The 24,952-nt window shown below is 66.5% G+C and overlaps 4 protein-coding genes across 7 annotated transcripts; 1 reads left to right on the top strand and 3 right to left on the bottom strand.

The window, feature by feature from the left end:
• Positions 1–367: 367 nt before the first annotated feature.
• On the bottom strand, positions 368–3,238 carry LOC141938638 (uncharacterized). The gene is made up of 2 exons (XM_074857556.1): positions 2,265–3,238; positions 368–1,673 (listed from the first exon to the last, which is right to left on the bottom strand). Exons 1-2 carry the CDS (start codon positions 2,530–2,532, stop codon positions 538–540), a joined length of 1,404 nt encoding a protein of 467 aa, XP_074713657.1. The 5' UTR covers positions 2,533–3,238; the 3' UTR covers positions 368–537.
• A 1,080-nt stretch (positions 3,239–4,318) lies between these two features.
• LOC141938620 (perforin-1-like) lies at positions 4,319–8,378 on the bottom strand. The gene is made up of 2 exons (XM_074857515.1): positions 7,018–8,378; positions 4,319–5,782 (listed from the first exon to the last, which is right to left on the bottom strand). The coding sequence occupies exons 1-2, from the start codon at positions 8,349–8,351 to the stop codon at positions 4,405–4,407; spliced, it is 2,712 nt and encodes a 903-aa protein (XP_074713616.1). The 5' UTR covers positions 8,352–8,378; the 3' UTR covers positions 4,319–4,404.
• Positions 8,379–8,633: 255 nt separating this feature from the next.
• On the bottom strand, positions 8,634–15,350 carry LOC141938621 (syntaxin-4-like). 4 transcript variants are annotated; one of them, XM_074857516.1, is made up of 11 exons: positions 15,131–15,350; positions 14,133–14,246; positions 12,710–12,820; positions 12,265–12,339; positions 11,860–11,933; positions 10,660–10,768; positions 10,306–10,382; positions 9,959–10,096; positions 9,428–9,538; positions 9,083–9,186; positions 8,634–8,790 (listed from the first exon to the last, which is right to left on the bottom strand). In XM_074857516.1, the coding sequence occupies exons 1-10, from the start codon at positions 15,333–15,335 to the stop codon at positions 9,103–9,105; spliced, it is 1,098 nt and encodes a 365-aa protein (XP_074713617.1). In that variant the 5' UTR covers positions 15,336–15,350; the 3' UTR covers positions 8,634–8,790; positions 9,083–9,102. The 4 variants fall into 4 exon arrangements, with proteins under 4 accessions (XP_074713617.1, XP_074713618.1, XP_074713620.1 ...); XM_074857517.1 differs by having other exon boundaries at positions 9,432–9,538; XM_074857519.1 differs by having other exon boundaries at positions 9,488–9,538.
• Positions 15,351–16,051: 701 nt separating this feature from the next.
• On the top strand, positions 16,052–23,540 carry STX1B (syntaxin 1B). The gene is given in 11 exon segments (XM_074857545.1): positions 16,052–16,081; positions 18,081–18,110; positions 18,113–18,160; positions 20,012–20,111; positions 21,032–21,106; positions 21,238–21,311; positions 21,402–21,510; positions 21,601–21,674; positions 22,185–22,322; positions 23,037–23,147; positions 23,318–23,540. Coding segments are annotated over 11 exon segments (870 nt in total). The 3' UTR covers positions 23,399–23,540.
• Positions 23,541–24,952: the final 1,412 nt, after the last annotated feature.

The raw sequence follows: 24,952 nt of genomic DNA, 5'->3' as shown, positions 1-24,952 counted from the left end.
GAGACCGCCGCGGCATCGAGGCAGCCATCTTGGATCGAGCGGCGCACCTGGGGCTGGGCAGCCATCTTGGAAGGGCTCTGTTGCCGTGTGGGCGGCCATCTTGGATTCCCTCACCGGGGCCCTCAGAGGAGGGTTTTTTAGCCCATTTTGGGGTTTAGTTCCCACCCAATAAACTCTGGCGCTGCAGAAATGACGTCACCGGCCTCGGCAGCCGCGCGGGGGGTGTCCGGGGGCGGGAACCTGCGGTGCAGGCCCTCATTAGGCTAATTAATTAATTGTGGGGGGTGTGAATCACCCTGGGAGGGACCCGGGGGGGTGACAGAGGGGGGTGGGTGGGGGCGGGGCAGGGTCACCCGGAGGCAGCAGATTTGGGACCAAAACGGATTTTTTTATTAAATAGCTTAAAAAAAAAAAAAAAAAAGGTAAAAAAACTGATGAAATATCAGGTTGTTGCTGACGGAAACGGTGCCGCACCCTTGGGTGGGGAGGGGAAGGAGGGGGAGGGGCTTGGGTCCTCTTCCTGCCCCTCCCCCCGCCTCAGCAGGAAGCCGCGGCGGTTATTTCGGGGGGGGGGACACACACGGACACGCCCGGGTCCCCGTTAACGGGGGCGTCGCCCCCCCCCGGGGCTTCCGTCAGCTCCTCCATGGCCACCGCCTCGGGGGCGGCTTGGAAAGTGCTGAGCGTGGCCTCTACCTGCCCGGTAGCCACGGTGGCTACCAAAGGTTGGGTGACGGCCCCGCAGCCGTCGTCCTCGGGGAGCTGAGCCGGGCCGGCCCACGGCCCGAAGGACGTGGAACCCGAGCGGTGCCGCCGGCAGCGGAGCCACGCGGCCACCGCTAGCCCCAGGGCTACCAGCGTGGCTACCACCGCCACCGCCACCACCAGCCACCGCCACGAGCTCTCCTGGGAGGGTTGAGGACCTGCCGTTGGGGGGGAGAGTGGGGAGGGGGTCGTGGGGGCCTGTGGGGGGCTGGTGGTGGCCTCCAAGGTCGAGTGGTGGCCAGTGGTGGTCGCCAAGGCCGGTTGTTGGCCCACGGTGGTCTCTGAGGCTGGTTGTTGGCCCATGGTGGTCTCCGAGGCTGGTTGTTGGCCCACGGTGGTCTCCAGGGTGGGCCGCTGGCCCACGGTGGTCTCTGGGGTCGGTGGGTGGCCAGTGGAGGTCCTTGAGGTTTGCCGATGGGCCGTGGTGGCCTGTGGGGTGGCCCGGTGGCCAGCAGTGGCCTTCAAAGCTGACTGGAGGCTGGTGGTGGCCTTCAGGGCTGGTGGGTGGCCACTGGTGGTCTTCAAGGGCTGTTGGTGGCCCGTGGTGGCCACTGGAACTTGTTGGTGGCTAGTGGTGATCTCCAGGGGCCTCTTGGGGCTTGTAGGGACCATCAGGGCCAGCGAGACGGCACTGGTGGCCACCACGGCCAGCTCAGGGCTGGCGGTGACCACTGGAGACGGTTGGTGGCCTTCGGTGGCCATCGTGGACGTTTTGGAGCCGGTGGTGGCCACCGGGACCGTCTGGTGGCCTGTGGTGGCCAGCGGGGAGCTGGTGGCCAGGTCGGAGCCCACGGTGGCCCCAGTGGGCGGGTCCGATGGGGTGGCACAGGCAGCCAGGAGGGCACAGAGGGCCACGGCCAGATGAGCCGGGGGGTGGCCCCCCATGGCCCCGGGCTGGGGGGTGGGACCTGTGGGACCACAGGAGGGCGTCACCCCCGTGGGGTCCCCGCGGAGCGCCCACGGGACCCACCCAGCACCCTTGGGTGCCCCACAGCACCCTTGGGGCCCCCACATCCCTCTTGGGACCCCCGTGTCCCCACAGCACACCTGGGTGTCCCACAACTCCCTTGGGACCCCTGTGTCCCCACAGCACCCTTGGGACCCCCGTGTCCCTCTTGGGACCCCCATGTCCCCACAGCACCCCTGGGTGCCCCAGTGCACCCTTGGGACCCCTGTGTCCCCACAGCACCCTTGGGACCCCCGTGTCCCTCTTGGGACCCCCATGTCCCCACAGCACCCCTGGGTGCCCCAGTGCACCCTTGGGACCCCTGTGTCCCCACAGCACCCTTGGGTGCCCCACAGCACCCTCGGAACCCCCAAGTCCCCACAGCACCCCTGGGTGTCCCACAACTCCCTTGGGACCCCCGTGTCCCCACAGCACCCTTGGGTGCCCCAGTGCACCCTCGGAACCCCCACGTCCCTCTTGGGACCCCCGTGTCCCCACAGCACCCTTGGGTGCCCCACAACCCCCTTGGGACCCCCTAACCCCCCCCCGGTACCTGTGGGGCCGCGGCCGTTGGTGGGGGACGGCGCGAGCGTGGCGCAGGCAGGAAGCGGGAGCGCGGGCAGGAAGCGCCACCCAGGGCGGGGCCCCCACACCTCAGGGGGCCCCCCCACACTTAGGGGGCTGGCAGCAGCTTCGGGGCACCCCATAGGTCCCGGGAGGCGCCATCGGATTTGGGGTGCCCCATAGATCCGGGGAGACGCTGGCGGTTTCAGGGCGCCCCATAGATCCGGGGAGACAATGGCGGTTTCGGGGCTCCCCATAGATCCGGGGAGACGCTGGCGGTTTCGGGGCTCCCCATGGGTCCTGGTTTAAGCCACCGTCCTGATTGGTCACCCCAGGGAGTTCCAGGGCTCCTGACTGGCGGTTTCAAGGTGCCCCCACAGCTCCAACCTGGCAGTTTCAGGGGGTCCCACAGCTCCCGGTTGGTGCTTTTGGGGCTGAGTCCTGATTGGTCGCTTCGGGGCACCACGGAGGTCCTGATTGGCCATTTCCAATGACCTCCCCACAGCTCCTGCTTGGCGGTTTCAGGGCCCCCCAACGGCTCCTCACTGGGAGTTTCAGGCCCCCCCCCCAGCTCCTGACTGATGGTTTTTGGGGTAACCCCCCCCCCCCGATGTCCTCCGTGGCTCCTGATTGGTCACCGTCCCCCACTGACAGTTTCATGGCCCCCCCATGGCTCCCAAATGTCAGTTTCAGGGCGGCCCATGGATTTTTGGGGCGGGGGGGGGGATTTTGGGGCCGGTTTCGAGGTGCCCCCTACCCCCCTCTGTGCTGGAAGAACTCCCCGATGTCCTGGAGGGTGACGTGGGGCTGGGGGGGTCCCGGGGGGGGTCCCCAAGCCGGAGAGAGGGGGGAGGGGAGCTCCTCGTCGCCCCACGGCGGGGGAGGGGCGCCCCACAGCTCAGGGGGGGGCGGGGGCCCTCTCGGCAGCAGCAGGCGCTGGCACAGGAGCCCCCCGGCCACCACCAGGGCCCCCCCCAGCGCCCCCAACCCCACCATGACCCACAGGCAGCGCCCGCAGGCGGGGGGGGACCAGTCCCAGGGGGGCGGCGGCGGCGCCGTGGGGCGCCCCACAGCCCCCGCGACCCACAGCAGAGCCAGCGCCCGCAGCGGGGACATGGCGGGGGGGGGCGGCCCTATGGGGCTGGGGGGGGCTCTAAGGGGCTGCTATGGGGCTCTATGGGGCTGGGGGAGCCCGAAGGGGCCCCTAAGGGGCTTCTATGGGGCTCTATGGGGCTGGGGGGCCCCAAAGGGGCTGTTATGGGGCTCTCGGGGGGTTCTATGGGGCTGGGGGGGGCCCTATGGGGCCCCTAAGAGGCTGTTATGGGGCTCTATGGGGCTGGGGGGGCCCGAAGGGGCTGTTATGGGTCTGGGGGGAGCCCTGTGGGTCTGGGAGGGGCTATGGGGTTCCCAGGGAGCCGCTATGGGGCTGGTGCAGCTCCTATGGGGCAGGGGTGATCCTATGGGGCACAGAGGGCAGCGGGGGGGGGATGTGGGGCTCACCTGTGTCAGCGGGGGGGGCTGTGGGGCTCTATGGGGCGCCGTGGGTCGCTGTGGGGCACAAGGCCGGCGCCCCGTCACCGCGCGCTTCCGCCCTCCGCGTCACCCGGGCAGAGCTGGGCCCCCCCCCCCCTTCCTTCCCCCCCCCGGTATGTGGGGCCCTGGGGGGTCCCCCCCGCTGGGAGCTATGGGGCGCTATAGGGGGGTGGGGGGGATCTCTGGGGTGCCGGGGGGATCTGTGGGGCGCTGGGGGGGTCTATCACAGGTCCGTGGCCCTTTTGAACCCTCCCAGTGCTCTCATCAACCCCCCCAGTCCATCCCAGTTCCCCCCAGTGCCTCCCAGTCCCCCCCCAGTAGCTCCCAGTCCCCCCCAGTGCCTCCCAGTCCCTCCCAGCAGCTCCCAGTCCCCCCCCAGTGCCTCCCAGTCCCCCCCCAGTAGCTCCCAGTCCCACCCAGTGCCTCCCAGCAGCTCCCAGTCCCCCCCCAGTGCCTCCCAGTCCCTCCCAGTCCCCCCCCAATGCCTCACAGAGTCGGGGGCTGCAGCACAAGGGGTTTAATTCTGTGTGTCCCCCCTCCCCATCAGGGGGATGTTGGGGGGGGGGTCTATGGGGCTGGAGGATGTTGGGGGGGGTCTATGGGGCTGGAGGCCCCTCCCCAGAGCCCCAGGACGGCCCCACACCCCCAGGCCCCTCCCCAAACCCCCCCAAAGGCTCCGGGAGGTCCCCGAAGGCGTCCGTGGACTCCAGGGGGTCTCCGGGGGGGTCCCCAAAACCCAACTCCTGGGGGTCAGCGGAGGCGCCGTCGGCCCGGGGGGGGCCCCAGAAGGCTTCAAGATGGCGGTCGCCTTCCTCCTCCTCCTCCTCCTCGTCTTGGTCGGGCCAGTCCACGGGTCCGTCCCCGGGCCTGGGGGGCCATTGGGAGGCTCGGAGGAGCCCCCCGTCGTTTTCGGGGGGCTGCGGCACGTAGTCGCGGCAGAGGGGCCCCCCCAGGGCGGGTCCGCAGGTCGCCCGGTAGCTGAACTCCAGGCGCCCCCCCCCGGGGAAGCAAACGACGTCCCGCGTCCCCCCGGCCTCCAGCGGCTCCTCGCAGACCCCCAACAAATCGTCGTCCCACTTGTTGTCCTCGTCCCACACCTCCACCCGCAGCCGCGCGCCGGGGGGCAGCGCCACCGTCCCCCAGTCGAAGCGCGCCCCCCACCGCGGGCGCTCGTCGTTCCACGCCGTGGCCGTCTGCACCCGCCGCCCGGCGAAGATCACCCGCACGTAGGCGTCCGTCCGCGAGAAATGGTCGCCGCGCCAACCGCGGCCGCCCCGCACCCACACCGACACCCGCGCCGCCCCCCGCTGCCGCGAGCAGCACTCGGAGGTGACGGCGGCGTCGGCGGCGCAGCCGCATTGGCAAGGCCCCACAAGATGGCCGCCGGCGCAGGCCCGGCTGCAGTTGAGGCGCAAGGCCCGCCAGGAGACGTAATGGCCGATGGCCGCCCGCAGCGCCGCCCGCCGGGGGTCGCGCCGCGGCAGGAGGGTGTGGAGGGGCCGCACCTCGGCCGCCACCAGCCCTGGGGCGGCGGGGAGGCTGCGGAGCCATCTTGTGTAGGCCTCGGGCCTGCCGTAGAGTAGGTCGCCATGTTGGTCGCCTCCTTCCACCTCCACCAGCCGCTCGCTGTAGGCCTCGTTGAAGCTGGCGTTGCCTTGGTTGCCCCCCCGGGCCCGGCGGCACGCGGTGGCCATGGCGCCGACCCTCCCGGCCCCTCCGCCGGCCGCCACCTCCACCCCTAAACAATCGGCCACTTCCTGGGCGCTGGCGCCCGCCATGGTGGCGCGGCAGGAGCGGATGGCGGTGACGGCGCGCAGGCGCCCGCCCAGCTCGGCCGCGTGGATGTAGTGGGTGCCGTAGGCGGCCAGCAGCTCCCCGTAATCGGCCGCCGTGGAGGGGCCGAAGCGGGGGGGCAAGGCCCGGACGGCGCGGAGAAAGTGGGGGGACGGGCGGGCGTCGGGGGAGACCCAGGTCCTGCGGGGGGGAGCGAAGAGGGAGGGGGTGAGGTGCGGAGGGGTGGGGGGGGGTCTGTGGGGGGACTGGGGGTGTTGGAGGGGTCTATGGGGGACTGGGGAGTCTGGGGGGGTGCTATGGGGTGTTGGGGGGGTTATGGGGTGCTGTGGGGGTGTTGGGTGGGTCTATGGGGTGACTGGGAGGTCTGTGGGGTGACTGGGGGGGTCTATGGGGGGTCTGTGGGGGGACTGGGGGGGTCTATGGGGTGACTGGGAGGTCTGTGGGGTGACTGGGGGGGTCTATGGGGGGTCTGTGGGGGGACTGGGGGGTCTATGGGGTGTTGGGGGGTCTCTGGGGGTCTCTGGGGTGTTGAGGGGTCTGTGGGGGGATGTTGGGGTGGGTTGAGGGGGGGAGGGAAGGACAGAAGGACGTGGGGCCAAGGGGGAGGTGGGGGAGGAAGGGCAGCGGAGCTGGAGGAGATGGAGGAGGTGGAGGAGGGGGAAGAGATGAAGATGGAGGAGCTGGAGGAGCTGAAGATGATGAGGATGATGAAGATGGAGAAGGTCGAGAAGATGATGAAGATGGAGGAGCTGGAGGAAGTGGAGGAGGTAGAGATGGAGAAGATGGAAAAGATGGAGGAGCTGGAGATGAAGCTGATGAAGATGATGAAGATGGAGGAGGTGCAGGAGCTGATGAAGATGGAGGGGCTGGAGGAAATGAAGATGATGGAGAAGGCGGAGGAGCTAGGGATGATGAAGATGGGGAAGGTTGAGAAGATGATGAAGATGGAGGAGCTGGAGGAGCTGATGAAGATGGAGAAGATGAAGATGGAGGGGGTGGAGGAGCTGAGGATGAACATGGAGGAGATGGAGAAGTTGGAGGAAGTGCAGGAGATGAAGGAGCTGGAGGAGGTGGAGGAGATGAAGTTGATGAAGATGGAGAAGATGGAGGAGTTGGAGGAGCTGAAGATGATGGAGAAGGTGGAGGAGTTGAGGCTGATGGAGCAGCTGAGGATGATGAAGATGGAGGAGAGGATGAAGATGGAGGAGCTGGAGGAGCTGAGGCTGATGAAGGTGGAGGAGCTGAGGCTGATGGAGGAGCTGAGGATGATGAAGGTGGAGGAGATGATGAAGATGGAGGAGCTGAGGCTGATGGAGGAGCTGAGGATGATAAAGGTGGAGGAGATGATGAAGGTGGAGGAGATGAGGCTGATGGAGGAGCTGAGGCTGAGGAGGCCGAGGAAGGCCCCAACCCACCGGTAGAGGCGGCAGCGCAGCTCCAGGCTGGCGAACACGTACCGGTCCTCCCGCTGCCGCTGCAGCCCGAACTCGGCCACCCGCGAGTGCGACCCGGCCACCGCCACGGCCCCGGGGGCCACCGCCCGCGCCCCCAGCCCCACGCGCCACCCCCGCGCCACCTCCTCCGCCCCCGCCACCACCGTCCCCAGCGCCCCCCCGCCCGCGGCCACCCGCGTGCCCTGGTGGCACCGCCGCCCCGCCCGCCACCCCCCCGCCCCCGCCGGGAGCCGCCGCGGTCGCCCGTGGGCCAGCGGGTCGGGGCAGAGCCGGCAGGCGCGCGGTGGCCCCGCGGGGACGTCCCCCACCAGCAGGACCTGGCCGCCGGCGGGGCGCAGCGTGGTGACGTCCAGCCCCCACCCCAGCATCTCGGCGCCGGGGGCCGGGGCCGCGGCCGAGCAGGCGTCACCCTCGGCGCGGTGGCACTGGGGGGACCCCGCGGGCAGGGACACGAGGGACACGAGGGACAGGAGCCAGAGGCTGGAGAGGGGACAGCGGGGGGCGGCCATGGCCTGGGGGGAGAGGGGACACGGGCGTGAGGGGACACCGGGACGGGCGGGCGGGGGGGGACGTGGGGGTGGGGGCACGGAGGTGGGGACACGGGGGTGGGGACGTGGGGATGGGGACAGGGACGTGGCCGTGGGGACGTGGGGTTGGGGACATGGAGATGGGGACAAGGACGTGGCCATGGGGACACAGAGGTGGGGACACAGGGTTGGGGACGTGGGGATGGGGACACAGGGACAGTGGTGGGGACATGGAGATGGTGACGAGGACGTGGCCATGCGGACGTGGGGGTGGGGACGTGGGGATGGGGACAGGGACGTGGCCGTGGGGATGTGGGGATGGTGGTGGGGACGTGGCCATGGGGACATGGAGGTGGGGACATGGGGTTGGGGACAAGGACGTGGCCGTGGGGACGTGGGGATGGGGACACAGGGACAGTGGTGGGGACGTGGGGTGGGGATGAGGACGTGGCCGTGGGGCCGTGGGGTTGGGGACACGGGGTTGGGGACAAGGATGTGGCCATGGGGACACGGGGACAGTGGTGGGGACGTGGCCATGGGGACATGGAGATGGGGACACGGGGTTGGGGACACGAGGTTGGGGACGCAGGGACAGTGGTGGGGACGTGGGGTGGGGACGAGGACGTGGCCGTGGGGCCGTGGGGGTGTTGGGGACATGGGACAGGGACGTGGGGACGGGGACACGGGGACGTGACGGTGGCAATGGGGACAAGGACAGGGGGACACATGGGGACAGGGACAAGGACGTGGCCATGAGGTTGGGGACATGGGGACAAGGACGGGGGGGATCGGGGCGGTGGGGACACACGGGGGGGGTTGGGGACACGGGGGGGGGACACGGGGGGGGGTCAGGGGACACAGTGGGGGGGGTGGCCCCGCCGGGTCCCCTCGCACTCACCAGCGCCAGCGACACCCGCGGGGACACGGGGGACACGGGGGGGGGATGGGGGGGCCCCGTCACATCCTCCCCCCCCCCCCCCCACCCCTCTGTGGCTTCACACCCCTCCCCCCCCGCCCCTCCCCCGCCCTGCGCTGCCCCACATCCGGTGCTTTGGGGTGAAAAGGGCTTTATTTGGGGGCCCCGCCCCCGACGCAGGCACGAGAGGGGGAGGGGTGGACACAGGAGCCCCCTCCCCTCCCCCACACCCATCCCCCCCCGTGACGTCATCGGGGACAGGTGGGGGAGGGGCTGTGTGACGTCAGAGACCTGGGGGAGGGGCAAGATGGGGAGTGACGGCCCAGTTCACCCCAGTAACCCTCCCAGTCCATCCCAGTAACCCTCCCAGTTCATCCCAGTTCCCACCAGTTCATCCCAGTAACCCTCCCAGTCCATCCCAGTTCATCCCAGTTCCCACCAGTTCATCCCAGTTCCACCCAGTTCATCCCAATACCCCTCCCAGTCACTCCCAGTCCATCCCAGTTCCCCCAATCTGTCCCAGCACCCCTCCCAGTCACTCCCAGCCCATCGCAGTTCCCCCCCGTCCATCCCAGCCCCTCACCAGTGCCGTGGTGGGCGTGGCTACCCGGTTGTCACGGTGACGGCGATGATGGCGGCGACGATGACGAGGGTGACGATGACGCAGGCGGCCACCAGCAGCTTCTTCTGCGGGGAGGGGGTGGGGTCACGGGGGTGGGGCCACGGGAGGGGGCGTGGCCAGAGAAAGGGGCGGGGTTAAGGGTTGGGGTGGGGTCGCGGGTGGGTGGGGCCAGGGAAGGAGCGAAGCCAGGGGATGGGGCAGGGTCATGAGTGGGTGGGGTCAGGGGAGGGGGTGTGGTCGCGGTGGGCGTGGCCGCGGGAAGGGGGTGTGGCCATGGGAAGGGGCGTGGCCGGGGCGGGGCGGGACCTGCCGTGCCCCCCGCTGGCTGCGCTGCGCCGCCCCCAGGTGCTGCTGCCCCTTGCGCACGTGGGACCCCGACTGCTCGATGTTCCTCTCGATGCGGTCGATCACCTCCCCCTGCACCAGTATGAACCAGTATGAACCAGTACGCACCCACAGGGACCCCCGCGGCCAGGCATGGCACCGCCCTGCCCCTCCCAGTGCTCCCCAGTTCCTCCCCAGTGGCACCCAGTCCCTTCCAAGGCCATCCCAGTGACCTCCCAGTTCATCCCAGTGATCCCCAGCCCTCCCAGTTCATCCCAGTGGCCTCCCGTCCATCCCAGTTCCCCCCCCAGTTCATCCCAGTGGCCTCCCGGCCATCCCAGTTCCCCCCCCAGTTCATCCCAGTGACCTCCCGGCCATCCCAGTTCATCCCAGTGGCCTCCCGCCCACCCCAGTTCCCTCTCAATCCATCCCAGTCCACCCCAGTTCCCTCCCAGTGTGTCCCACAAGCATCCCAGTCCCCTCCCAGTGCCTCCCAGTGCCCCCAGCACCCACCTGCGCCTCGAGGGTGCTCCCCAGGAGGGTGAAGAGCTCCCCCAGCTCCCGCAGCCCCTTCTCCAGCCGCTGCAGCTCCCGGTGCCGCACCCCCACCTCCTCCAGCGCCGCCCGCGTCGCCCGCGTCGCCCCCAGCACCTGCGCCGGCAGCACCCGTGGGTGCCCCCATCCACCGCCAGCTCCCACGGGTGCCCCTGTGACCCCCCAGCGCCCATGGGTGTCCCCACAAACCACCAGCACCCATGGGTGCTCCCATTAACCACCAGCGACCATGGGTGCCCCTGTGACCCCCCAGCACCCATGGGTGCCCTTAGTGGCCCCCCAGCACCCATGGGTGCCCCACTCACGTTAGAGATGAAGACCTCGCTCTGCCCCGTCTCCAGCATCTGCTCCAGCTCCTCCTCCGTCACCGAGGCGCTGCCGGCTGGGGGGGACCCAGGCGTCCGGGGGGGGGACCCAGGGGTGCGGGGGCGGGGACCCAGGGGTGCGGGACCCCCCCAAAAAGGACCCAAAACCCCAGACCCCCCCCCCAAAGAGACCCAGGGGTGCAGGAGGGGACCCAGGAGTCTGGAACCTCCCCCCAAAGGGACCCAGATCCCCGGGACCCCCCCCAAAGGGACCCAGGATTCTTGGGGGGCACCCGGGGGTGTCGGGGGGCACCCAGGGGTGTTGGGGGGCACCCAGGGGTGCTGGGGGCTCACTGATGTGCAGCTGCCGGCGGATGCGCTCGAGGCTGCGCTGGCGGTACCGGGCCTGAGCCGCGTGGCAGCGCCCCGTGAGCCCCAGGAACTGCTGCGACAGCACCGCGTGCTGCGGGGACCCGCGTCACCCCGACACCCCGAGACATCCCGAAACACCCCGAAACACCCCCCGAAACACCCCGAAACACCCCAAACACCAACGGCACCGCGTGCTGCGGGGACCCGCGTCACCCCGACACCCCGAGACACCCCAAACACCCCGAAACACCCCAAACACCAACGGCACCTGCGTGCTGCGGGGACCTGCGTCACCCCGACACCCCGAGACATCCCGAAACACCCCGAAACACCCCCCGAAACACCCCAAACACCAACGGCACCGCGTGCTGCGGGGACCCGCGTCACCCCGACACCCCGAGACATCCCGAAACACCCCGAAACACCCCCCGAAACACCCCGAAACACCCCAAACACCAACGGCACCGCGTGCTGCGGGGACCCGCGTCACCCCGACACCCCAAGACATCCCGAAACACCCCCCGAAACACCCCGAAACACCCCAAACACCAACGGCACCGCGTGCTGCGGGGACCCGCGTCACCCCGACACCCCGAGACACCCCAAACACCCCGAAACACCCCAAACACCAACGGCACCGCGTGCTGCGGGGACCCGCGTCACCCCGACACCCCGAGACATCCCGAAACACCCCGAAACACCCCCCGAAACACCCCAAAACACCCCAAACACCAACGGCACCGCGTGCTGCGGGGACCCGCGTCACCCCGACACCCCGAGACACCCCAAACACCCCGAAACACCCCAAACACCAACGGCACCGCGTGCTGCGGGGACCCGCGTCACCCCGACACCCCGAGACACCCCAAAACAGCCCCAAACACCCCCCAAAACACCCCACAGCACTCCCCAAAACACCCCAAAACACCCCAAAACAGCCGGAACCAGCCCAGAACACCCCGAAACACCAACAGCACCACGTGCTGCGGGGGCACCCGCATCACCCTGACACCCCCAAACACCCCCCAAAACACCCCCAGGATCCCCTCAGCGTCCCCCCGCACCCCCCAGGACCCCAACACACCCCCTGGACCCCAATGTGTCCCCCCCGGACCCCAACATCCCCCCCCAGGACCCCAGAATCCCCCCCGGGTGTGTCCCCCCCCCCGGGTGCCCCCAGACCTGGGTGCGCTTCACCCGCGCCCCGATGGTGTTTCGGTTCTCGTCCTCCTCCTCCTCCTTCCCCGGCTCCAGCACTGGGGGGGGACACAGGGGTCTGGGGGGGCACCCAAGGGCCTGGGGTGGGGGGACAGGGGTCTGGGGGGGCACCAAGGAGTCTGGGGGGGGGACACAAGGATCTGGGGGGGGCATCCAGGGGTCTTGGGGGGGGGCTCAGGGGTCCTTGGGGGCACCAAAGGGTCTCAGGGGGACACCAAAGGGTCTGGAGGGGCACCCAAGGGGTTGGGGGGGGGACACGGGGGTCTGGGGGGGTCCTAGGGGTCATGCGGTGGGGGGGCAGGTGGGGGGGGTCCCAGGGGTCATGGGGGGGGGGATGTGGGGGGGTCCCGGGGGGGGGGGTGCCCCCACCTCGCAGGCGGGTGCGAATCTCCTGCGTCAGCCCCTGGATCTCGTCCCGCAGCACCTGCAGGTCCCGCTTCAGCCCTGGGGGGGGCACAGGTCACCCCCCGCCCCCCCCGCCCCCCCCAGACCCCCTAGAGCTCTACCAGAGCCCCCCCAATCCCCCCCACCCTTACACCCCCCCGCACCCCTATAGAGACCCCCCAACTCCCCTATAGCCCCCCCAGACCCCCCAGCTCCCCCCCCATCCCCCTATAGATCCCTATAGCCCCCCCAGACCCCTCCTATACCCCCTCCCCAGCCTCCAGCCCCCCCATAGCCCCCCCAGACTCTATAGCCCCCCCAGCCCCTACAGCCCCCCCAGCCCCTATAGCCCCCTCCATCCCCCCATAGCCCCCCCCAGCCCCTATAGCCCCCCCTCCAGACCCCTATAGCCCCCCCAGCCCCCCCGTACCCTCGTCGGGCAGGGGGGTGCCCAGCACGGCCTCCTGCTGCTGCTCCAGCGCCTCCAGCTTCTGCTCCAGCACCCGCAGCGCCGCCCGCACCCCCCGCGCCTGCGCACACGCTAACCACACGCTAAGGACACGCTACAGACACGCTAACCACACGCTAAGGACACGCTAAGGGCATGCAAAGGGAGTGGGGGCTATAGGGGCCCCTGCACTCCCCGTGCCTGCACACATGCTAAGGACATGCCAAGGACACACCAAGGACACGCCAAGGGAGGGGGGAGGCTATAGGGACCCCCACACCCCCCCATGCCTGTGCACACGCTAGCCACACACTAACCACACGCTAACGACATGCTAAGGACACACTAAGGGCACGCTAAGAACACGCTAAGGACATGCAAAGGGAATGGGGGTCTATAGGGGCTCCCACACCCCCTGACCCTGCGCACACGCTAACCACACGCTAAGGACACGCTAAGGGGGGGGCTCCAGCACCCCCTGTACCATCTCTGGCAGGCAGGCGGCACCCACACGCTAACTACATGCTGACTGCATGCTAATTACATGCCAATTACATGGCAACCGCACACTAGGGACACGTTAAGGCGCGGTGGGATGCGAACGCCCGCGGGGGCTGCGGGACCCGCCTGCACGAGCCCTCACGCCAACGACACATGATGACACGCTAACGACACGCACAGACATGCTACTGCCAGGGTAAGGCATGCTAATGACATGTTAATGACATGCTAATGACATGCAAAGCGCACGCGGGGCTCCTGCAGCCCTGTGCACCCCCTGCCCGCTCGCAGCATCAACATGCCAATAACACGCAACGCCAACACGCCAGTAACGCAGAGTAACGTGTGGATTGCGTGTTAATTATATGCAAAACATGCTAATGAGATGCTGACACACACTAATGTCAGCCTACAGTATGCTAATGACATGCTAATAACACGGAAATAGGATGAGCAGCTCCAGCACCTGGACACACCCCCGAGACGTTAATAACATGCTAACAACACGCCAATAACACGCTAATGAGATGCAGGCACATGCTAATGGCACGTTCGAATGCGCTGATATGCTAATGACATGGTAATGAAGCGCGGGGATCCAGCACCCCCTCGTGCGACGTCTCTCCCCCCTCCCAGCGCCAACACGCTAATACCATGCGTGAAAATGCTAATGAGATGTTAATGAGATGCGAATTAGATGTTAATGAGATGCTAAAGCACACTGATAGGAGGCTAAATTATGTTAATGATATGTCAATCACGTGTTGATACCATGGGAAGGATGACAAGGCCTCCTGCGCCCCCCCACCCACTATCAAGGCGCAAAATGATATGCAAATGGTATGTAAATGGTATGCAAATGATATCCAGGCCCCGCCCACCCCCCCCCCGGCCCAGCACCCACCTGCAGCAGCGTGTCGGCCCCGGGGGGGGCGGGGGGGCGCAGCCCCATCAGGGCCACCCGGTCCCGCTCTTCCTCCTCCTCCTCCTCCTCCTCCCCCGCGCTGCCCCCACAGTCCTGGGGGGGGACGGGGGGGGGGTCAGGGGGGGCACAACCCCCCGGGGCACATTTTGGGGTCCCTGGGCACCATTTTGGGGTCCCCGAGTCCCATTTCGGGGTCCCTCAGTCCCATTTTAGGGTCCCCAAACCCCTGGGCCCCATTTTGGGGTCCCCAGCTCCCATTTTGGGGGTCCCCAAACCCCTGGGCACCATTTTGGGGGTCCCCAAACTTCTGGGTCCACTTTTAGGGGGTGCTGGGCCCCATTTTGGGGTCCCTGGGTCCCATTTTGGCATCCTTGAGCCCCATTTTGGGGGTCCCCAAACCCCTGGGTCCCATTTTGGGATCCCTGAGTCACATTTTGGGGTCCCCAGGTCCCATTTTAGGGTCCCTGACAGCCATTTCGGGGGTCCCCAAACCCCTGGGCCCCATTCTGGGGGTCCCAGGCACCTGGATCTCCTTTGGGGGGGTCCCCAGACTCCAGGGTCCTATTTTGGGGGTCCCCAAACCCCTGATGCCCATTTTGGGGTCCCTGGGTCCCATTTTGGGGTCCCCGATGCCCATTTTGGGGTCCCCAAACCCCTGAGCCCCATTTTGGGGTTCTTGATCCCCATTTTGGGGGTCCCCAAACCCCTGAGCCCCATTTTGGGGGTCCCAGGCGCCTGGATCCCCTTTGGGGGGGTCCCCAGACTCCAGGGTCCTATTTTGGGCGTCCCCGAACCCCTGAGCCCCATTTTGGGGTCCCTGGGTCCCATTTTGGGGGTCCCCGAGCCCCATTTTGGGGGTCCCCAAACTGCTGGGCCCCATTTTGGGGTCCCTGACGCCCATTTTGGGGTCCCCGAGCCCCATTTCGGGGTCCCTGACGCCCATTCGGGCCCCCCCGGACCCTCTGGGGGGTCCCCACCTGCCGGAGCTCCCGCGTGCGGTCCCGCATGGCGGCGCCCTGGGCTGGGGGAGGGGAGGGGGAGGCCGGAAGCGGAAGTAGCCGCGGGCGGTGGGGGGGCGCTCTGCGCATGCGCGGGGGCCATAGAGCGCGGCCGCTCTGTCCGCAGAGTCCTCCAAACCATAGAGAGGGCGGCCGCCAGCGCTGGGCCTGGGGAAGCGACCATAGAGAGGGAGGGAGGGGCCGGAGCGTCCCCTTGGGGGAGGGCGGTCTCGGGGGGTCCCGGGCGGTCTAGGGACCCCCCAAACCCCCCCACACCCCCCCCCAGAGTGTCTGCAGGGGCTGCGCGTGTGCGAGGGGGGGAGTGAGTGTGCAAGGGGCCATGGGAGGGGGTGAGTGAGTGTGCAAGGGGTCACGTGAGGGGGTGAGTGTGCGAGGGGTGAGTGTGCAAGGGGTCACGTGAGGGGTTGAGTGTGCAAGGGCTGAGTGTGCAAGGGGTCACGTGAGGGGGTGAGTGTGCGAGGGGTGAGTGTGCAAGGGGTCAGTGCGAGGGGTGAGTGTGCAAGGGGTCACGTGAGGGGGTGAGTGTGCAAGGGCTGAGTGTGCGGGGGGTGCCCGTGCCGGGGCGGTCCCTGCGGCGCGGATGGTGCCGCCCCCGCGCAGCCCCTCCCCCCCCGCTCAGCCCCTCCCCCCTCAGCCCCTCCCCCGCTCCCGCCCTCCCCCGCCCCTCCCCCTGCCCTCCCCCTCCCCCCGCCGCCGCAGCCCCCTTTGCGCAGCCGCCCCCCCCGCCGCAGCCGCAGCCGCCGCCGCAGCCCCGACCGGCCGCCCCGGGGTCCCCCCCCGCCCCCCCCCCGCCGCCTCCCTCCGCCGGGTCCCCTCCCCCCCCCCCCCGCCCCCCCCCCCCCCGCCGCGCGCCCGAGGCCCCCCCGCCCCCTCCCCGCCATGAAGGACCGGACCCAGGAGCTCCGCAGCGTGAGCGGGGCCGGGGGGGCCGGGGGGGCTTTGGGGGCTATAGGGGCTATGGGGGCTATGGGGGGCTGGGGGCTCTAGGAGACATAGGGGGCTATAGGGGGCTATAGGGGGCTGGGGGGCTATGGGGGGCTGGGGCTCTAGGAGACATAGGGGGCTATAGGGGCTATAGGGGGCTGGGGGCTATGGGGGCGATAGGGGCTATGGGGGGCTGGGGGGCTATAGGAGACATAGAGGGCTATAGGGGCTATAGGGGGCTGGGGGCTATAGGGGGCTATAGGGGGCTGGGGATGCTGGGGGGCTGCAGCGGGGGACTGGAGGGGTTGGGGGACTATAGGGCGCTATAGGGCGCTGTGGGGTGCAAGGGATGCTGGGGGCTGCAGTGGTGCAGTGGGGCACTGGGCAGGCTGTGGGGTGCTGTAGGGTGCTCTGGGGCTGTGGGGTGCAGGGGATGGTGGGGGGCTGCAGTGGGTGCAAGAGGAGCTACAGTGGGTGCTGGGGGTGCTGGGGGGTGCTGGGGGTGCAATAACTGCAGGGAGATGCAGTGGGTGCAGGGGGGTGCTATGGGGTGCTGGGGGGTACTGGGGGGTGCTGGGGCTGCTATGGGGTGCTGGGGGGGTGCTATGGGGCTCGCAGTGGGGGTGCTGGGGGGTGCTGCAGGACAGGCAATGGGCGCTGTGGGGTGCAGTAGGTGGGTGCCGTTGGGCGCTATGGGACACTATAGGTCGCTATGGGGTGCTGTGGGGGGCAGTAGGTGGGTGCCGTGGGGCGCTATGGGACACTATAGGTCGCTATGGGGTGCTGTGGGGGGCAGTAGGTGGGTGCCGTGGGGCGCTATGGGGCGCTGTAGATTGCTATAGGTTACTCTATGTGGTTAGGGGTCACTACAGGCCGTTATAGGTGGCTGTGGGTCACTGTAGTCGCGATGGGGGGCTATGGGTCGCTGTGGGTGCTGTGGGGCTCTATAGGTCGCTATGGGGGGCTATAGGTCGCTATGGGGGGCTATGGGTTCTGTGGGGTGCTGTGGGGCTCTATAGGTTGCTATGGGGGGCTATAGATCACTATAGGTCACTATGTGTTTTGCTATGGGTCGCTATGGGTCACTATAGGATGCTATAGGTCGCTATGGGTCACTGTGGGGTGCGGTAGGTGGGCACCATGGGGTGCTGTATGTTTCTGTAGGTCACTGTGGGGCTCTATAGGTCGCTGTGGGTCACTATAGGTTACTATATGTTGCTGTGGGTCGCTGTGGGGTGCAGTAAGTGGGTGCTATGGGTCGCTATGGGTCGCTGTGGGTCACTGTGGGTCGCTATGGGTTCTATAGGTCACTGTGGGTGCAGTAAGCGGGTGCTATAGGGTGCTGTGGGTCACTGTGGGTCGCTGCGGGGTGCTGTGGGGTGCTGTTGGGGTGCTGTGGGGTGCTGTGGGGTGCAGTAAGTGGTCGCTGTGGGTCGCTGTGGGTCACTATGGGGCAGGTGCATCACGTGGGGGTGGCTGGGGGGTCCCGCAGGGGCGGGGCCTCTGCCAGGGGATCACCCCCCAGCTCAGCCAATCGGCTGCGGGGATCCCTCCCGTGGCCCCGCCCCCATGCCAACCCCAGCGGCCAATGAGCTGCCGGGAGAGCCGCTGCATGCAAATGAGGGTGGGGGCTGGCAGCCAATCAGGAGGTGATGGAGGGAATGGGGGGGCAGGGCGTGTCCTTTATGCAAATCAGGCGCGATGGGAGCCAATGGCGTGGGGGTGGGCCGTGGTGCAGGGGTGGGGCTATGCAAATCAGGTTCATGGGAAGGGGGTGGGAACCTTATGCAAATGAGCCGGGCCAGGCGGCCAATCAGCAGCGGCAGGATCAGGCATGCAGATGAGTCACAGCCCTCGGCCAATCACGGGGGGTCGGGGGGGTTGGGGCAGCCAGTGGCCTTCCGCTCCTCTGCAGCCCCGCCCCGTATGCAAATGAGGGGGCGGGGCAGCCAATGGGGCGCGGCCCCGTCTGTGTCCCCCCCAGGCCAAGGACAGCGACGATGAGGAGGAGGTGGAGTCGTGCACGTGGACAGGGACCGGTTCATGGACGAGTTCTTCGAGCAGGTAACGGGGGGGCCTGTGGAGATCCCATAGGGACCCTATAGAGAGAGAGAGACCCCATAGGGACCCCATAGAGAGAGAGAGACCCCATAGGGACCCCATAGCGACCCATAGAGACCCTATAGAGAGAGAGAGACCCCATAGGACCCCATAGAGAGAGAGAGACCCCATAGGGACCCCATAGGGACCCCATAGAGAGAGAGGGACCCCATAGGGACCCCATAGGGACCCCATAGGGACCCCATAGAGAGAGAGGGACCCCATAGGGACCCCATAGAGACCCCATAGGGACCCATAGAGAGAGAGAGACCCCAAGGGACCCTATAGAGAGAGAGAGACCCCATAGGGACCCCATAGAGACCCCATAGAGACCCTATAGAGAGAGAGAGACCCCATAGGGACCCCATAGAGAGAGAGAGACCCCATAGGGACCCCATAGGGACCCCATAGAGAGAGAGAGACCCCATAGGGACCCCATAGGACCCCATAGGGACCCATAGAGAGAGAGAGACCCCATAGGGACCCCATAGGGACCCCATAGGGACCCCATAGAGAGAGAGAGACCCCATAGGGACCCCATAGGGACCCCATAGGGACCCCATAGAGAGAAGGGACCCCATAGGGACCCCATAGGACCCCATAGAGAGAGAGAGACCCCATAGGGACCCTATAGAGAGAGAGAGACCCCATAGGGACCCCATAGAGACCCCATAGAGAGCCTAGAGAGAGAGAGAGACCCCATAGGGACCCCATAGAGACCCCATAGAGAGCCTATAGAGAGAGAGAGACCCCATAGGGACCCCATAGAGACCCTATAGAGAGAGAGAGACCCCCTATAGAGACCCCCATAGATCCCCATAGACCCCCTAGAGACTCCCTATAGAGACAGGGAGCGCTTCATGGACGAGTTCTTCGAGCAGGTACGGGGGGACCCTAGAGAGAGAGAGAGATCCCCTATAGAGACCCCGTAGAGTCCCTATAGACCCCTATAGAGACCCTATAGAGAGAGAGACATCCTCTATAGAGACCTCCTATAGACCCCCCCATAGAGAGAGACACACCCCCTATAGAGACCCCCTATAGACCCCCCATAGAGACACACCCCCCTATAGAGAGACACCCCCTATAGACCCCCTATAGAGAGACAGACACCCCCTATAGAAAGAGACACTCCCTATAGACACCCCATATAGACCCCCCACCCCCTATAGAGACCCCTATAGAGAGAGGCACCCCCTTATAGACACCCCCTGTAGAGACACCAGCTATAGACCCCCCTATAGAGACACCACCCCTATAGACAGACACCGCCTATAGACACCCCTATAGACCCCACACACACTCTATAGACCCCCCTATAGAGAGAGGCAGCTCCCTATAGACACCCCATATAGAGAGACACCCCCTGTAGAAACACTACCCCTATAGAGAGACACCCCTATAGACCCCCACACACACCCTATAGACACCCCTATAGAGACCCCCCACCCTTATAGAGACACCCACACCCTATAGGGACCCCCTATAGAGACGCCCCCTATAGACCCCCCTATAGAGCCCCACCTCCACCCCCTATAGACCCCCCCCACTATAGAGCCCCCCCCCCCATAGAGTGCTCCCCCCATAGACCCCCCCACCCCCTATAGAGCCACCCCCCACCCCCCCCCGGGGCCCCCCGTGGAATCAACCCCCCCCAACCCCTCTACGACCCCTCCAGACCCTCCCTGGTCCCTCCAGGGGCTGAAGACCCCCCCGGTACCCCCCTGTGACCCCCCCGTGACCCCTGTGACCCCTGTGACCCCCCCGTGACCCCTGTGACCCCCCCCATCCCCCCCCCCGCCCCTCCCCCCGCAGGTGGAGGAGATCCGGGGCTGCATCGAGAAGCTGTCGGAGGACGTGGAGCAGGTGAAGAAGCAGCACAGCGCCATCCTGGCCGCCCCCAACCCCGACGAGAGTGAGCGGGGACACGGGGGGCGGGGGGACACGGGGGGACACCAGGAGCTGGGGACACCCTGAGGGACACGTGGGGCGGAGGGACACCAGGAACTGGGGACATCGTGAGGGACACGTGGGGCGGAGGGACACCAGGAGCTGGGGACATCGTGAGGGACACGTGGGGCGGAGGGACACCAGGAGCTGGGGACATCGTGAGGGACACGTGGGGCGGAGGGACACCAGGAGCTGGGGACATCGTGAGGGACACGTGGGGCGGAAGGACACCAGGAGCTGGGGACATCGTGAGGGACACGTGGGGCGGAGGGACACCAGGAGCTGGGGACATCGTGAGGGACACGTGGGGCGGAGGGACACCAGGAGCTGGGGACATCGTGAGGGACACGTGGGGCGGAGGGACACCAGGAGCTGGGGACATCGTGAGGGACACGTGGGGCGGAGGGACACCAGGAGCTGGGGACATCGTGAGGGACACGTGGGGCGGAGGGACACCAGGAGCTGGGGACACCCTGAGGGACACGTGGGGCGGAAGGACACCAGGAGCTGGGGACATCGTGAGGGACACGTGGGGCGGAGGGACACCAGGAGCTGGGGACATCGTGAGGGACACGTGGGGCGGAGGGACACCAGGAGCTGGGGACATCGTGAGGGACACGTGGGGCGGAGGGACACCAGGAGCTGGGGACATCGTGAGGGACACGTGGGGCGGAGGGACACCAGGAGCTGGGGACACCCTGAGGGACACGTGGGGTGGAAGGACACCAGGAACTGGGGACATCGTGAGGGACACGTGGGATGGAGGGACACCAGGAGTTGGGGACACCCTGAGGGACACGTGGGGACACCAGGAGTTGGGGACACGTGGGGCGGAGGGACATGAGGGTGGTGACACCGTGGGGGTGACACGTCCCCACCCCCCAGAGACCAAGCAGGAGCTGGAGGACCTCACGGCCGACATCAAGAAGACGGCGAACAAAGTGCGCTCCAAGTTGAAAGGTGACCTCGCGGCGGCCATCTTGCGGTGGCCATCTTGTCCTGGGGCCGCCATCTTGGCTGCCCACCTCCGCGGCGGCCGTCTTGGAGCTGGGAGGGGGGGGTGGTGACGGTGACGCCGTCTCCTCCCGCAGCCATTGAGCAGAGCATCGAGCAGGAGGAAGGGCTCAACCGCTCCTCGGCCGACCTACGCATCCGGAAAACGCAGGTATCCCTCCGCCGCTCCTTCCTCCTCCTCCTCCTCCTCCTCCCCGGCGCCACGGCCCCTGCCCACGCCGCGCCCTCCCCGTGCCCCCAGCACTCGACGCTGTCCCGCAAGTTCGTGGAGGTGATGACGGAGTACAACGCCACCCAGTCCAAGTACCGCGACCGGTGCAAGGACAGGATCCAGCGGCAGCTGGAGATCAGTAGGTCGCGGGGACGGGGTTGGGCGGGGACAGAGAAGACACCCCGGGGGCATCGGGGGTCACCCGGTGTCACCTCCCCTCTCTCCGCAGCCGGCCGGACCACCACCAACGAGGAGCTGGAGGACATGCTGGAGAGCGGGAAGTTGGCCATCTTCACGGATGACGTACGTGAGGCCTCTGCCCCGCGGGCGAGAGCTCCCAGCAGCCCATGGGGCACCTAGAACCCAGCGGGGCCCGAGTGGGGGCCAATGAGATGCCCCGAGGAGCCACGTTGTGTGAAAACCAGCAGGTTCCCTGGAGCCCTTGGGGCTTTCTGAGGTAGCTGGTGCCCGTTGGGGCACCTGGAACCTGTTGGGGCACCTAGATCCCATTGGGGCACCTAGAACCCAACGAGCCCTGAGTGGGGGCCAATGAGAGGCCCCGAGCAGCCGCGTTGCGTGAAGACCAGCAGGTCCCCTGGAGCCCTTGGGGCTTTCTGAGGTACCTGCTGCCCGTTGGGTCACCCGGAACCCATTGGGTCACCTCGAACCCAACGAGATGCCCCGAATCATCGCGTGACCGAGAAACCGTGAGGTTGTCTGTGACCTGCTGGTGGACCTGGAGCCCCCCGGGATCATCTTGAGCCCGGGGAGCCCCACCCGACGCTCGCACCCGTCTCCGCTCTCTCCTGCCAGATCAAGATGGACTCCCAGATGACCAAACAGGCCCTGAACGAGATCGAGACGCGGCACAACGAGATCATCAAGCTGGAAACGAGCATCCGGGAGCTGCACGACATGTTTGTGGACATGGCGATGCTGGTGGAGAGCCAGGTACGGGGCGGGGGGACTTGGACCCTGCCCGCCTCGGGGTCAAGGACCTGCACAAAGCCCCCAGCGAGGCACCGGCTCCCATAGATCCCTCCCCCCAGAGAAACAGAATTTGAGGGATCACGGGATCATCTAGAGTACATCGAAACTTCTAGAGCCCAGGGGGGTCATCTAGAACCCACGATCAAAAGCTCTCAAGCTCACCAAGAGACTGTTGGGTCACCTAGAACCCACCAAAACCCATATTTAGTGTTCACTGGTTCACCTGGACGCCATTGAAAGCTCTTGAGCCCACCAAGGGTCATCTAGAACCCACCAGAAGCCATTGTTGGCTCATTTAGATGCCACTGAAAGCTCTTGAGCCCAACAAGGGTCATCTAGAACCCCCCAAAACCCATTATTAGGGCTCGTTGGCTCATTTAGATGCCATCAAAAGCTCTTGAGCCCACCAAGGGTCACCTAGAACCCACCAGAAGCCCCTGTTGGCTCACCTAGACGCCATTGAAAGCTCTTGAGCCCACCAAGGGTCACCTAGAACCCCCCAAAACCCATTATTAGGCCTCGTTGGCTCATTTAGGCGCCATCCAAAGCTCTTGAGCCCACCAAGACGCTGTTGAACCACCCAGAACTGATGGAGCCCCCCGTGCTGGATGCCACCCCCACCCCCAGCCCCCGGGGATGGGGCAGGCGGCTCAGGGGCCGTTTCTGGCTCCTCAGGGCGAGATGATCGACCGCATCGAGTACAACGTGGAGCACTCGGTCGACTACGTGGAACGGGCCGTGTCGGACACCAAAAAAGCCGTAAAGTACCAGAGCAAAGCCCGGAGGGTGAGTGACGGGGGGGGTGGGTGCAGCGGGGTGGGCGGGGGGGTGGGTCGGGAGCGCGGACGCCCGGGTCCTCCCCGCCAGGGGCCTCCTCCTGCTCCGTAACGCTCCTCTCTTCTCTCCTCTCTCCTCCCCGCGCTGCCCGGACGTCATTTTTTTTGGGGGTAACGTAGAAGAAAATTATGATCATAATTTGTTGCGTGGTGCTGGGGGTGGTCTTGGCCTCCTCCATCGGGGGCACGTTGGGCTTGTAGGGCCCCCCGGTGCGCCCCCGCGGCAGCAATTAACGCCCCCCCCACCTCTCCTCCTCCCCCCACCCCCACCCCCACCCCGGTAACGAGAATAACCACATAAGCGAGAAATAAGAATAAATTAAGAGACAATTGTTCATGCGAACGGACATAACAGCACGTGGTCCAATCACCCGCCGCCCCCCGCGGACCAGAGCGGCCCGGCCCGGCCCGGGGCCGGCAAATCTAAGCGGCTCGTCGGCCTCCATCCATCCCATCATCCCTGGAGCCACCCCCCTGCCCCCCAACTTCTCCTCGTTCCTCCCCGCCCTCAAACCTTCGCCACCACCATCTCCCATCCATGCGCTGCGCTTGGGGGGACACACGAGCCTTTGGGGGGGTGTTGGGGGGCAGGAGGTGGGTCTGGATGGGGGGCTCTGGAGGGGCAGATGGGTCAAGGGGGTCCCAGAGAGGAGCTGGGGTCGGGGTGAGTGAAGAAAGAGGGTCCTGGGGGGACCCCGGGGTGGGGTTGACGCTCAAGAGTTGGGTTGGGTTGACCTTGGGAGTGGTTAGGGGGGCAGTTGGGTTGGGTTGGCCCCAGAGAGGGGTTGTGGGTCAGGTTGACCCCCAAGACAGGTCCACCCCAAAGAGGGGGGGTCACGGGTCGGGCTCAGGTGACCTTAGAGAAGGATTTGGGGGACGGTTGGGTGGGGTTAACCTCAGAGAGGGGTTATGGGTCACGTTGACCCTAGAGAGGGGTCACGGGTTGGACTGGGTGGACTGTAGGGAGGGGTCATGGGTTGGGTTGGCCCTAGAGAAGGTCGATGGGTTGGGTTGGGTTGACCCGTCCCGGGGGGAGGTGGAGGGTCGCCCCCGCTGGTCCTGCGGGGGGTCATACGGGGGGTTCCATGGGGGCAGAGGTGACTCTAACCCATTGCCACCGCGCATCCGAGGTGACGCCATTACCCGCCCAACTAACCTGCTAACCACCCATCTAACCAGCTAACCACCACCCATCCAGTCAGCTAACCAACCACCCAACCGGTTAAACAACCGCCCAACCAGGTAACCACCACCCATCCAACCCCTTAACTGCCCACCCAACCAGCTAACCGGATACCCATCCAACCGGCTAACCAACCACCCAGACACCTAACCATACACCCAATCAGCTAACCAGCCACCCATCCAAGCAGCTAACCAATCACTCAACTAAACTGCTCATCCAACTAGCTAACCAGTTGCTCAGCCTGCTAACCACCACCCATCCAACCAGTTAACCATCCACCCAAATAACTAACCAGCCACCCATCTAAACAGCTAAGCAACCAACCAGCTAACTACTGCCCACCCAGACAGCTAACCCAACTGGCCGACCACCCAACTAACTAGCTAACTATTCACCTGACTAGCTAACAACCCATCTGACCACCCATCTAACTGCCAGCCATCCAACCAGCTAACCAACCAACCACCTAACCTGATAACTGCCAGCCCACTAACCAACCCATCGCCCAGCTAATCAACCAGCCCATCTCCCAGCTAACCAACCGGCTGATCGCCCAACTAACCACCCAT

The sequence above is a fragment of the Strix uralensis genome, unplaced genomic scaffold (genome assembly GCF_047716275.1).
Source record: "Strix uralensis isolate ZFMK-TIS-50842 unplaced genomic scaffold, bStrUra1 scaffold_220, whole genome shotgun sequence".
Lineage (NCBI taxonomy): Eukaryota > Metazoa > Chordata > Aves > Strigiformes > Strigidae > Strix > Strix uralensis.
This window is presented reverse-complemented; position numbering and strand designations above follow the sequence as displayed.